Here is a 13,175-nt window from a genome sequence, read left to right on the forward strand (position 1 = left end):
GCTATACATTGGATGAAATATTTTTAGTAATTGTTCATGATATACCTCTTTCTCAGTAATAGAGATGGAATAAAATGTACTTTTAGACTTTTAGAAAGAGGTGAAAATGAACTGCCATATCTGTCCAATTACAAAGGCTATACTTAGGAATCTAGCAATTATGTAGGAATAAAAACAGGGTTTTTTCCAAGCAGGCTATCAACTACTGAATTGCAACTATCTACCAAATATAACTCAAACTTAAACGGGATGAGGAACTGAAAAGATATGGTATAAAATAAATACATACTACAGTGGTTCAGCGAATTAAAACCCAAATTAAAGGTGAAATTTATGCCTGTGGGCCCAGTCCAAAATCTCATTGCAGCTAATGGATGGTGCTTTTCTCTCTTCAGTATAATTATCCTTCAGCCACATTGGTCTGTGAATATTTTTTTTAAACCCCAGGACATGTAATGTTTCCACACTAGCACTACCAGGGAAATGGTGTAAGTGCAGGGGTGTTAGGAGCTCCTTTCCTCCCCTTTGCTGCCCTCTCAAGTGTGTGGTTGAGTGTGTGGATGTAGATGGGCACATGTGGTCTACTGCATGTGAGAGGAAAGCTGCCACACTATACTCACTCTCCTCCTCTGCCTCCTGCTCTTATTCATGCCAATACAGATAAGAAGCCACATATGTTTTTGTTTGATTTGTAGGAGTCTCCATTAGAAAAAAAAATAGGATGAGACTGCTTTACGTAACTTGAATGAGACAAATAAAGAACTTAATCTTCAAGATAAAGTGATCTCACAATTTTTGTTTGTTGCTTTGGTTTTAAAGTTGTTTTTTTTTTTTAATCTCAGAGTTCAGATCTCCCTAAACTTAATTACATCTCTCTAAAATGCTTTGCCTTGAGAAGAAAAGTGAGATGAAGAGTGATTTGTCTCACTATTCTTCCTATCATGACTAGGGTGTGGGAAAATGCATGACACAGCCTTTCCAAATAGAGACTGGCACAGGCAAGCCACAGATTTCTTTCTTGGGAGTTGAGACAGATGGGAGACTTCCACCTGCATGCCCTCCCATATGCATACCTTTTCTGTGCTCATACATAAATAATGCCATGCAAAGCACCCACCCCTCCTGCAGCGCATTAGCAGTCTGTGCAGAACAAGCTCCAGGTGGCCACATGGGAGCCTGGGCAGTGACTGCAGTCCCTGAGATGCTCCCAGGAAAGCCAGGGAAAGGCTGAGACAGACCACAATGTTAGATCAGCAAATACAATGTGGGAAACCACCCTCCCCACAGCTGACCTAGGGCCCCAGGTCATCCTTACCCTTTCCTTTGGCAAACACTGCAGCATTTTGGGCTATTGCTGTGCTGGAGGATGGGAGGAAGGGAAGAAGGGAAGGGCAAGGGCAGACACGCTCCTCTGTGGACTGAGTGACGCTTCCAGCTGACAGCAGTACCCGCTGGGGAGAGCAGGTTGGTGGGAGAGCCCTGAATTGCTCACACAATAGTTTTCATGCACTGAGGAGGGCTGCTATCTGCAAACAAGGTCCAAAAATGTATCTGACTCATGTGGTTGCCAAGCCTCAACCATTCTGGTGAGTTTTGACCACCTTTACTTTTCCATACTAGAGCTGTAAAAGCACTTTTTTATCCAAGTGGAAAAGTTTTCCTTGGGACATGAATCAGAGAATTTTACAGGACCAAATATATATATGAATAAAAACTTTCCTACAAATATTTCTGATAATGCAATATTTTTGTATTTTTTCACTGTTTTCAAATATTCAAAATAAAAATAATGAAAACTAAAAATAGGCAGAAATCTTAAACAACTCTCATTTACATGAAAGTTCACCACAATGTATTATTTTGAATTATTTTCTACATATTTTTATTCTAACAAATTGTCATTTTACAACATAGCTTACCAATAATACCCAGAAATTAAATAAATGGTCTCAAAAATATTTTAGTCATTTCTTGAAAAATTATAATCATACATCTTGATGGCCAGACTAAATGTAACAATCACTATTCATGGACAGTTTTATCCTGACAGAATATATTTAACAATGCCAGACAAGATTAGTAGTCAGGTCACTCAATATAAATCATCTATGGAGGACCTTACTGAATTTTTTGTATTGAGACAAAAAGGAAATAATTAGAAACTTATGTATTGTCTTGCTTATCCAAACTGATATTATTCACTTCTGTTATAGTATAAGATTTACTGTGAGCAATAATATTGGAAAATATTTGTATGTTCTTTTATACTATTTATGCTATTTACCTTATCTTTTGGATGATTCCAGGTTTCTGTTCAGTAGTCAATACCTTATCCCAAGAGAAATTACTTAAATATGAAAGAATTAATAGATAAACTTAAAAACCTTCAAACCAGGGACAGAATACTGTATGTGTATCCAAAAGCACATATATTACAGATACAATTATTTCATAGTTTCATGCAGTTTTATTTGTGGGAATGTATCCCAAAAAGTTTTACTCAAACTTAATGAAAGGTTTGTTTTGTTTCAGTTAGTACACAACTTAAATTGACCAAGCTATAATCTGTAGTTAGTTTTTCTCAATGCAGCCTATTGTGAGAAGAATGAATGTTTTTAGAAGCAATCTTTTGAACATCCATATATGTGAAAAGAACATATTTTTCCAGGATAAACTTATCATCTTGATTGTGAAAACATAGAATATGGAAATATAATTTATCAAACTAAACATTCAAATAGGTGCATAATAGAAAATCTCTTACAAAACTGCTTTTATTTCTTCGTAGGAGATGTGGCTATCTATCTCATAATGAAGCTTTCTCTAGATCCAGGGTACAAAATATTGTCCAGTTAAGAATACTAACCTAAGCTGTGTTTGACACAATCCAGTATAAACATACTTAGAACTCTCTGGCAATTCTGCACAATTATTTTGAATAAAAGCTTCTAAACCTTTATTACTAGCTTGATTTGTTAAATTAAAATACTGTCATTCCTAACACACATTTCTGAGCATGTATAGCTGTATTTTTTATTAAAGAAAGCTAGTGGGAGCTTCTGGAAATACATACTAATATAAGAATATTTAGTTCACAAATTCAAACAGCAAACATAGAGAATCAAAAATTTACAATTATTTGTATTACTTTATTTCTTTGCCCTGTTGGTATCTGTTTTGCATTATTTCAGACAAGAATCCTGTGTCAAAGGACAATTGTCTTTATTGCACCAGTAAGGACTGATCATTGTGTACACATACAGTGAATATCTAGCCAGGGACATCACAGAAATGGATTCCAGTCTGGAACTTGCATATTCAAAATTTCAGTTTGTGTATATTGTCCCATCACCCTGTCTGCAATCAAGACTCAGCTGCACAATCCACTGTTATCTCTACAATCCCCCATTTTGATAATCTACCTTTGAATATCAATTTTCTGTTACCTGCTTACACAGAACTCAGCAGCTCTTTTCCTCTATTCCCATAAACTGGTTTCTTTTTGACTGTGCTCTGTTTTTTCCCTATGGGTAAAAGTTCACATTCTTTATGCTTTGCTCATTATAAACCCTCCATACTCTGCTAGGAAAATTTTGAGGGCAATTGATATTGGAGCAGTTTGTCAAAAGAGAGTATTCAGGTCTTGCCTCTATTGAGCAAACTGTGCACACAGCCCAGAGATGTCGTTATGATTTCATTCCAGCTACTACAGTCAGTTCTCCAGAGGACGTGGCAGGTGACTGCAGCAGACACTGGGAGGAGGAGACAGTGATTTCAGGCGCAAAGCAGGCAGAGCTAACCCCAGGCCTGGTGGCAGAGAGCTGTGTGCTAGCGTGGGCAGTGGCTGCACAGCCTGAGCACACACTGGGGCATGGCTGTGGGCTGCCTCCAGCAGCATCACCAGCCTCTACTGCTGGGGACAGCTCACTCCTGTGCAGATGTGTAGGGGACACCTTTAGTGTAGGCTGGACTTATTAAATGTTTGGAGGAAAATAAAAAAATTACTTGCAAAACAATCAGTCCTCTCAAATTCTACTTCTGCCCCCACTTCATCTAATATAAAACATCAAGTGTGGTTCTATAGTGTCTTATTTATTTATCTTACCACTAGCTACAGCTGTTGACTTGTCATGAGTCTTGCCCAAGATCTTCTTTTGACTTTATTCAACAAACTTATTTTTGCTGCTTTCAAATGCCAGCCCTCTCTTGTCATATATAATTTGTCTCTCCTGAATCAGCCAAGTTATCAACATATAAAAAAAAATCAGCCTGTTTCAAGTCATGGTTATAATTTTGCCATACTGATGGTGATGGCAGAGCGCTGGAGACAGTGGTCTGTAGAGAGATTCATCTGACTGCAGGTGGTGCAGATATTTAACTGCTTGTGTGTATCTTTCTTTTGTGACCCACAAACATGTCTCCACTTCTTAGTAATTCCATCAGGGTTCAAGATGCTTCACTGCTACCTAGAAGTTCTCTTGACAACACACTTTCTTAAATCCATGAGAAAGTGTATTTGTATTTGCATTGCATCACTTAGCAATATAACAGCATTACACAAAGCTATCTCAAAATGCTGCAATTAGCCATGAGCAGAGCTGGAAATAACCAAAATGGAGACCTTTATGAAAAAAAAAAAAAAAAAGACAACCTCTGACTTCCAAAAAAGCTAAAGGCACTTCAAAGAACTCCTTAGTGATGGACTACACAAAGGCAAATAGCAACTGATCGTTCTTTAGCTAGATGACCTGTTTGTGGAAGAATTACATTGTGAAGAAATTCAGAAGTCAGCCAGAATCCTCAGGAGCAAACAACAAGCAGTTGCTGACAATGCTTCCAGAGAATGATTTAAAACAGGAGATGGTAAGATAAATCAAAACCTTTGTGAATTAGTTGCATTGGAGAGCTGAAAACATTTCCAAATGAGAAACAAAGCAGACACAAATTAACTATCATAAATAAATGGATGGTACATTCACCACCTTTACAACCCATCCATCTTTGCTACATTTACAGAAGTTTTCTAATTTTGCAAAGTAAACACAAAAATAAAAAAGACATTAGCAGAAAAACAAGTCAAGTTTGTATCTAAGGTTTTCATATCATCAACTACTTCAGACTGTGTATCATGTATCTATACTAGGAATAATAAAAATACACTGCACAGTCTTGCCGTAGCTATACTAAACAGGTGTGCTACTAGAAAATGTCCTGAATAAATGGATTTTGACCTACCAGTATCTGTTTAGGACACACTGTTGAGGATGCTTTGTTTAGGACATTTCAGATATGAGGCTATACACATCACATTGCTTAAGCAACAATAAAGTAAATACAAAAACCTCATGTTACCATGCTTAATATTATCACTCCTTTATTTTTCCTAGCTGGAGGAGAAAACAAAAAATTTACTTTTACTGATGTCTAATTTGCACTATATAAACAATGTCTACAGAATATAAACTATCATCCAGGCTATTTTATTTCACTGCTTAAACTTAAAATAAAAGCATTTATGTCACCTTTTAGGTTTTGAGCATACCCTTTCGTATGAGATTCTTGCAAAAAACCCTTTTTCTTTTTTACTTATCTCTGTATTGAACTTTTGGTAGGATTTGTCTGTGAATATTTTTAGAAATAAAATACAGATTTTTTTTAACATTTCAGAGTAGAAGAAAATTGCTTGCAATAATATTTAAGTAATTTTAATATGGTTTTATTGGTCTCCCAGTCTGGCATATAAATTTGAAAACTATCATGTCACCTTGCTTTTAATCCTTTTATTTCCATTTTTCCAGTCTTTTCATGTAATTAAGTTTTTTCTTAAATCTTAACTAATCTCCTTTTCAGTCTTTCAGACAAAGCTTTCCTTCAGACAAGGGTGAAAAAAATCAATGATGTTTTAGACTGAGCTTTTTGCTCAGATGACATTGTAATCATTGGCTGCCCGGTTGGCACCTGTCTGTGAATTTTTTTGATACATCTGCTTTACCTTTTTGCCCATCCCTGCACAGAGACAGAATCTTCCTCTGCACATTCTTCAAGGATGACAAGGAGCTGCTTGAATCCCCCCACCCCCATCTCTAACTCAAGTATTCAGTCACATTATTTTTTTCACCTAGTTTTCTAAGATCACTCTTTCATGCATTTTTCAAATTATTAACTTAATCTTTAAATTATGTCATGTCACTAATATTTATGATGTATATAAATAATGAATACTACTTCAAACATTAAATAGCATAACCCCTCAGCCTTATCAATGTAGCAGAAAATTATTATTTTATTCATATCTTTCACTACACATTGCTGAGATGGTTTCTAAATGTTAGCACACTTAGTCTTACTAGTTTTCTTAATTGCACTCAGTAAAGAACTTTGTCAAAACCCTTGGGAAAGTCCAAATAAATTATACGAAGCATTTCTCCTTCAACCATTACTTGGATGACATGTGCATAGAGTTCTAGCAGATCTGAGAAGGTTTTCTTTCAGCAAAGATTCCCAGGCTTCCTTAAGGAGAAATTAATCTAAAGTTTTGCTCCTAATTCCATTATTGATATATAATGATCTATAATATATAATCATATATTCAGTCTATTTAGCTGAAACTGAACTCAGACTTACAGGCCAGTAGGATATTACCAGCTTGCTGGAAAAAAAAAAGCAGAAAAAGCAAACAATATCCAAATTTTAATATTCAATTTTTCAATAAGCAATTAAGTGCTAATAACACTTGCATCAGATCAAGCCCTTCAGTTCTTATAAGCTTTGTGTGTAGCCAATCAGCCATCTGATTCTGCTTTCCTTTCAAATTTCTCTTACTATTTCCTTTATTGCCTCAACTTAATATAATGGCTTATTTTAACTCTTTTAAAGTGCAAGATACCTTATTGCATTTTCTGTAGGAGACTCCACACAAATAAATCTTTCAACTTCTTTGTAAGAGTTCTTTTGAAATATGTTCTTTTAAAAACAGCAGGTCTGATGACATTTTCATGAGTTTTTCTGGTTCTGATATAATTGAAAAAATCTTTCCTATTGCTTATATCTTCAGCTACAAGGTCTTCAGACTGCTTCTTAGAATATATGTTCTCCATCTTCCATTTTTTTTGTCATAATTTGTGCTCTGTTTCAATAGCTAAATTTCTCTGGAATTTATCTGGAAGAGGCTACATTTGAGGTGAAATAAACTCTTAACCCTCACAGCTTTCTGTGTTGCTTTTTAATATTTTTCTTAATTATCTGAGACTGACGTGACGTTTTGAATCCTATTCACGTGGTAATTCAAAGAATTTCTATAATTAATTTCATGGCCACAAAAGGAAATGCAAATATCTACTTTATTACAAGGAATTACAGTGGGACACCCAAATATTATCACATATTATCAAATATTTGATAATATGTGATAATATTTGGGTGATTATATTATATATATGATCAAATATATAATATGTGTATATTATATCTATAATATATATTACATATATATTATCAAATATACAGCAAAAATTTCACAACTCAATTATAAAGCACCAAAATAGAATAAAAGAAACTTTATAAATCAATTTAAAAATTATATTTCTACACCAAATCTTTTTACTAGGAATTCCTCACTCATATACCATTTTTGCAATTTTTAGTTAGACCAGATTTACCCTTTTTTTTCAGCCGTATCTCTTTCTGCCACAGACAGTCATAGAAGACATATTTTTCAACGCTCCATAAAAGGTTTGTTTACAGTAATTTGATTTTACTATTTTCCTACCAGAATAAAATGATCCTAATGTTTCCTTTCTTCCAGAAAGCTCTGGCAGACTTTCCCCAGTCTGGGTAGGGTTTATCCTGAAGCATCATGTCTGTGACCTACAGGAAAAGAAGAAATAGTAGACAGTTACACTGGTGCTACATAAGGCAGTATTAGCAAGGACTTTAGGAACATTTTTATTTATGTGTGGCACAGCTGCATCAGTTCTGATAATGATAACAGACAGTAGACTAATAGCGTGTCCAGTGTTATTTGCAATCAAGATAACGAATATTGGGCTACATATTCTGCCACTAGAAGTGCATGCAACTCCTTGAGAAACAATGAAACCTGTAGAGATCCAAAGATAGAAGGTAAGAGGAAGCAATCTGAAAGTTACAGCAGCCTACAGGAGGTTACATTTCCCTGTGGCTGTGGAGCTTTCTGGCCCAATCTGGGAGAGGAGAAGCACTTCCCTGAGAGCAGCATCAGCAGAATTTCCACTCTTGAGATCAGAACTGCAGCTAGGGAGTGGAAGCCTGTGAATTAAGCACTACATAACATTCATAATGTCCTCTCAGTTCCTGCTACCAGTATAAAAAGCACACTTGGGACTGGCAACAGAAAAAAAACCCTTAAAACTTGCAAAAAATTTTAAAAGTATGAAATATTTATTCTCATTTTCATAATTCCTGTCTAAAGAGACCATCTGTTTCTCTGGCCATATACTCATATGTATGCAGTATATCTGGGTGGTACATGAAAGTATTAAAAATGACTTTCAGCTCACTGAGGGAGGTGAATACCCCTCAGGCACCTGCTTCTTTGGGAAGCTGTGTTTTCATATCCATTTACTTCAAATTAACTGTACCAAAAAGCACCAGAAGTTACATCACAATAAACTCATAAATTCTGTTGTACAAAAGATGCAGAGTGGAAAGCCTATCCATTTGTAAAGATTTAAGAAATAATTGATCAGCTAAAGGAGATGGGGGTGACCACCTGCTTCAAAATGCAGATAAGTAAACCAAATTCCATCTCACTGTTATCAGTACAGAGTGGGAAATTACTATGTGTTGTGATCAAAATGAAAATAAATGTTAAGATTCCAGAAGGAAATAATTTCAAACTGAAGACAAAATTTCACAGATACTTTAAAATCCAGTTTGTCATCCAGAGTGTAAGCTACCACTTTCAATCAATGGCATTAAGAGTGTTTATCAAAGAGAACATGTGCCCAATGAGTAAATTAAAAATAGATTCAAGTGCTAAATTTTGGCTTCAAGTCCATTTGGGGTTAAAAGTGCTCAGTGTATTAGCCTGGGTTGGGTCCAAAGGATAATGACTATGTTAAATAAATAGAAATGCATATTCTAGAATTTCTATTATTACATTAAACCTAACCTTAACAAAGAACAGAAAATATCCTAAAATACCACCTTTAATAACTGTTTAATGTGGGTAAATCTTTTCTCTGATCAGCAAGCTATAATATTTTTTAATAAGATCCCAATTATCTAAACAAATATTTCAATAAATATTTAATGTTGAACAAGACTTCTTTAAAGATTTAATTCAATTCATTTAGTAACACTTTTTGTCCTCTTAGAAATAGTCTACCTAGTAACGAATATTTGCAAAGAAGAGCAGCTATTTCAAGAGGCTTTATTCAAGTTTCAAAATAGTTTCTCCAGATGCTTTCTGGAAAATTTTTATATTTGGGAGAAGGATGCAATTTGCAGCTCTATGACCAATTACCAAAGGAGCATGTTTCATAAGAATGACATTCGAGATGGAGATGTTTTCTGAGGAAAATGGCAAAATGAGGCAGAAAATGTTTTTCTGATACCAAATAGCTGGTCTTTCATCTCCCAACTGCAGCATTTATTTAAAGTCATATCACCAGATCAATGTCAGGTCAGTTGCAGCTAAATTGGCTAAAGCAGAGACAGTCATTAAAGGGATGCATTCCATAAAGAGAAATCCAATTACCTTTTGCATTAGAGAAATCAAATTCATTTTCTGATTTGGTCAAGGACAGTCACTGTACAAAACAGCTCACAGGAGAAAACCACTCAACACTGTCATACAGCAGACAAGTTTTAAATATATATTAAATACCCACTGGTTTTAGAAAAAGAAAAAATATAAATTTTAATTTAATTTGCAGAACTTCATGTAAAGAAATGTGTGTGTTTTTCTTTCTCTATTTGTATTTCACAATGTAATTCCTGGACAGCATACATTTATTTCTGCTTTACCGGACTATGTTTGAAAATATTGCTGATACATGGGAATAGAAAAAAATTGGACACTTTAATAAATGTCTGTCTGCATCTTACATAATCAAAATAAAACAGGGAAAGCCACTTACAATGTAATTAAGTAATGTATTTTTTTCTTGAACTAGGAGACGCAATACACTTTAATCAATAATTACACTGCTTCAGTTAAAAAAGGATTGGCCCCAACATACAGGAAATGTATACACTTTCATTTTATTTAGTGTCTCATGAGAGAGAAACAGTTACACTATATTAAATTGTAAAAGCAAAGCTGTATCACACACACTGTCTGACTTTATAAGTTACACAAATGCCACAAAAAACTCAATTTCCATTAATAATTACTATTTTTATATATATTATGGCATCTTAATTTTTATTTTGCCCTATAAAATATTACTTTATCAGCTATTCATATTACTTACGTTATATTAATTATGAGGCTAACTCATAATGGTTTAAAAAATATACATTTCTGTCATTAATAGCAAAATGTTATGATTCCCAATTTTCGTTACAGAAAAATAAAATTGTTCGTTTTGATATGATCCCTTTGATGTTTGATACAATCACTGAACCACAGAAAGGCTTGGGTTGGAATGGACCTTACAGATCCTCTAGTTCCAACCCCTCCCTGCCATGGGCAGGGACACCTTACACTAGACCAGGTCGTTCAGAGCCCCATCCAACCTGGCCTATCATAGATACTATTACACAATATATAATACAAAAATTTGTAATATCATATTGTATCACACAGAAGAAAGAATCGGGGCTTCAAAGTCATTCAGAGCAAGTAACTTACTCAGACAAGAAGTGCAGAAAGCAAAATCATAAAAAACTTCAAAAAAAAAAAAGAAACCCTGACAAAAGAGTAAGGTGCTAAGATATCTGAGAGGTACCAAGTGGAGCAGTAAGACACCTTAAGGATCATTTATTTCTTCCTTGCAGTTACTCTTTGAGCCTATTGTTCAGGATACTCTGCACATACTTTACATCTCTCCACACACACTTATGTCAAGTGACACTGTGTTGTACCTCACAGGGTCCTTCCCTTCCCAGCAGAGACAACCTCTGCACTGGGAGTGTCAGCTAAGGCAAAGTATCCCCTCTAAGTTAACAGCAAGTGAAATTTCCCTGAAAAAAAAAAAAACAAAAAAAAAAAAAAAAAAAAAAAAAAAAAAAAAAAAAAAAAAAAAAGGGGAAAAAAAAAAAAAAGAAAATAGCCTTATACATTGGTCATGCCTACAAAGTGTCATCCAAATACTCCACTACCAGGAACTATGCTATCACCATCTCCAGAGCACTAAGAGATAACCCACAGAAAACTCATGCCGCACAGGCTACTGGCCAAGCTGTTTTCATCTGAAAAATTGCATTTTAGAAATGTAGAAATATAAAACTATATCAGTTGGTTTGATAGTAGCCCTTTTTCATATAAGCAGCTGCAGAAACTGTTTCTTACTAGAGAAATGGACTCTGGGCTTTAGGACACAATATATTCTATGCTGCAATATTCATGAAGTAGAGACAAGCCCTTAACAGAAAATTTTCATTGCTTTATTCATACTTGGATAAAGCATAAAAACAGGGTAAGAGCAGCCCTCCAGAATTCAACAGTAGGTAGAAGAATCTAAGATCCACAAGAAAAGCCTGAAAACACAAACCAAATGATGAAATATGAAATATTTTTTGTATTCTTTTGATAATGCAATGAGTAGCAAAAAGTCTAATGGACAGTAGGACTCCAACATAAAAATCAGTAAAGAAGCTGTTTGTTTGTGTGCAACTACTCAGCCAGAAGGACATGACATCACAGTGTTATTGTTGGAAAACAGTACCATGGATAACTGCATTTGCCAAAATATACCTATCTCTACCACTGTCAAATACATTATTCAAGTATTAAAAGTTTTCATTTTTTTTCAATTTTTATAATCTTACAAATTTAAATATCTTATTTTAAATCATAAACCACTTTGTAAGTGGCACAATATTAAGTAACCTCTATATAACTAGCACTTGACACTCAGCCTTAAAATAGTGCATAACATGCCCATCTCCACTCACCCCAAACTCAAAACAAGAAACATTCTTTTCAGTCCTGCAACTGGGGCATTTCATTGATAACAGTAAATATCATAAATTCTAAAATCTTTTAGAAATTATAAGGATGCCATAGTGACAGGGCAGGCCAGAGGGCTGTTTCCCATGGCAAGATTATGAACATTGCATTCCTCATCAAAAGAATCCTTCAATAGTTTTGCAAAGACTAAACACTGCCTGTGTGTTTCTGAAAAGTATGTGAGTTTTATTTCTAGAAAAAACAGGGGCTAAATCAGGTTAAAGTAATTATGTTTTCTGAAGTCAGAGTGTGAAGTCAATGAGAGCTAATGCACACCGCTGAGGGGATACACTTCCCTTGCCTTGCTGTTATGTGCTTTTAGGTAAGAGCTATATATAGGTGTCCCACTAACTGCACATCAATTCTTTATCATATCTCAGTCTTTAAGTACTGTACTACACCACGGTGATCATATACCAAACATTTAGTACTCAGTCATTAAAAGTTTCCATCCATCACTTTTCTCTTCTTTGAAATATGTAAAACCTGTGGAGCTGTTTGCTTGATGTATAAAAGTAACCAATAGGGAAAATGTTTTTACGCTGTTTTCATCTGGGTTTCTGGGAGAAAATTGTCTTCTTCAGATGGTGACCAGTCTGATACTCCTCTATGATGGCATGACAGGATGGGTCAACAAGGGAAGGATAGCTGATGTTGTCTGTCTCAACTCCAGCAAGGCTTTTGACTCTATTTCCCATAATACCATTACGGATAAGGTCAGAAATTGCGGGTCAGATGAATGCACCATGAGGTGGATCAAGAACTGGCAGAACTCAGAGGGTTGTGGTCAGCCAAGTAGGATCCAGTTGGAAGCAGCGGTGTTCCCCAGGGATCAATACTGGGACCAGTCTTAACTTTTCTATCAGCAATGTGGACAAAGGGATAGAATGGCACTGGAAGCCTGATAACATAAATCCCAACGTGGTTTCCTACATTTTTAGTGTTTCTCACCAAAGTGTCATTAAACCTCAGCAAGTTTGCAGAGGATGTAAAACTGTGGGGGGTGGTTGATATACTT

At 35.2% G+C, this 13,175-nt stretch overlaps 1 protein-coding gene across 1 annotated transcript in view; it reads right to left on the reverse strand.

The window, feature by feature from the left end:
• The window catches only part of TMEM117 (transmembrane protein 117), a 180,739-nt gene that overhangs the window by 59,417 nt on the left and 108,147 nt on the right, over positions 1-13,175 (reverse strand). Inside the window, exon 5 of the mRNA XM_005419257.2 lies at positions 7,769-7,866. Within this exon, the coding sequence (XP_005419314.1) occupies positions 7,769-7,866 (98 nt within the window). The remainder of the gene's footprint in view (positions 1-7,768; positions 7,867-13,175) is intronic.

Source organism: Geospiza fortis, unplaced genomic scaffold (assembly GCF_000277835.1).
Source record: "Geospiza fortis unplaced genomic scaffold, GeoFor_1.0 scaffold166, whole genome shotgun sequence".
In the NCBI taxonomy this organism is placed as follows: Eukaryota; Metazoa; Chordata; class Aves; order Passeriformes; family Thraupidae; genus Geospiza; species Geospiza fortis.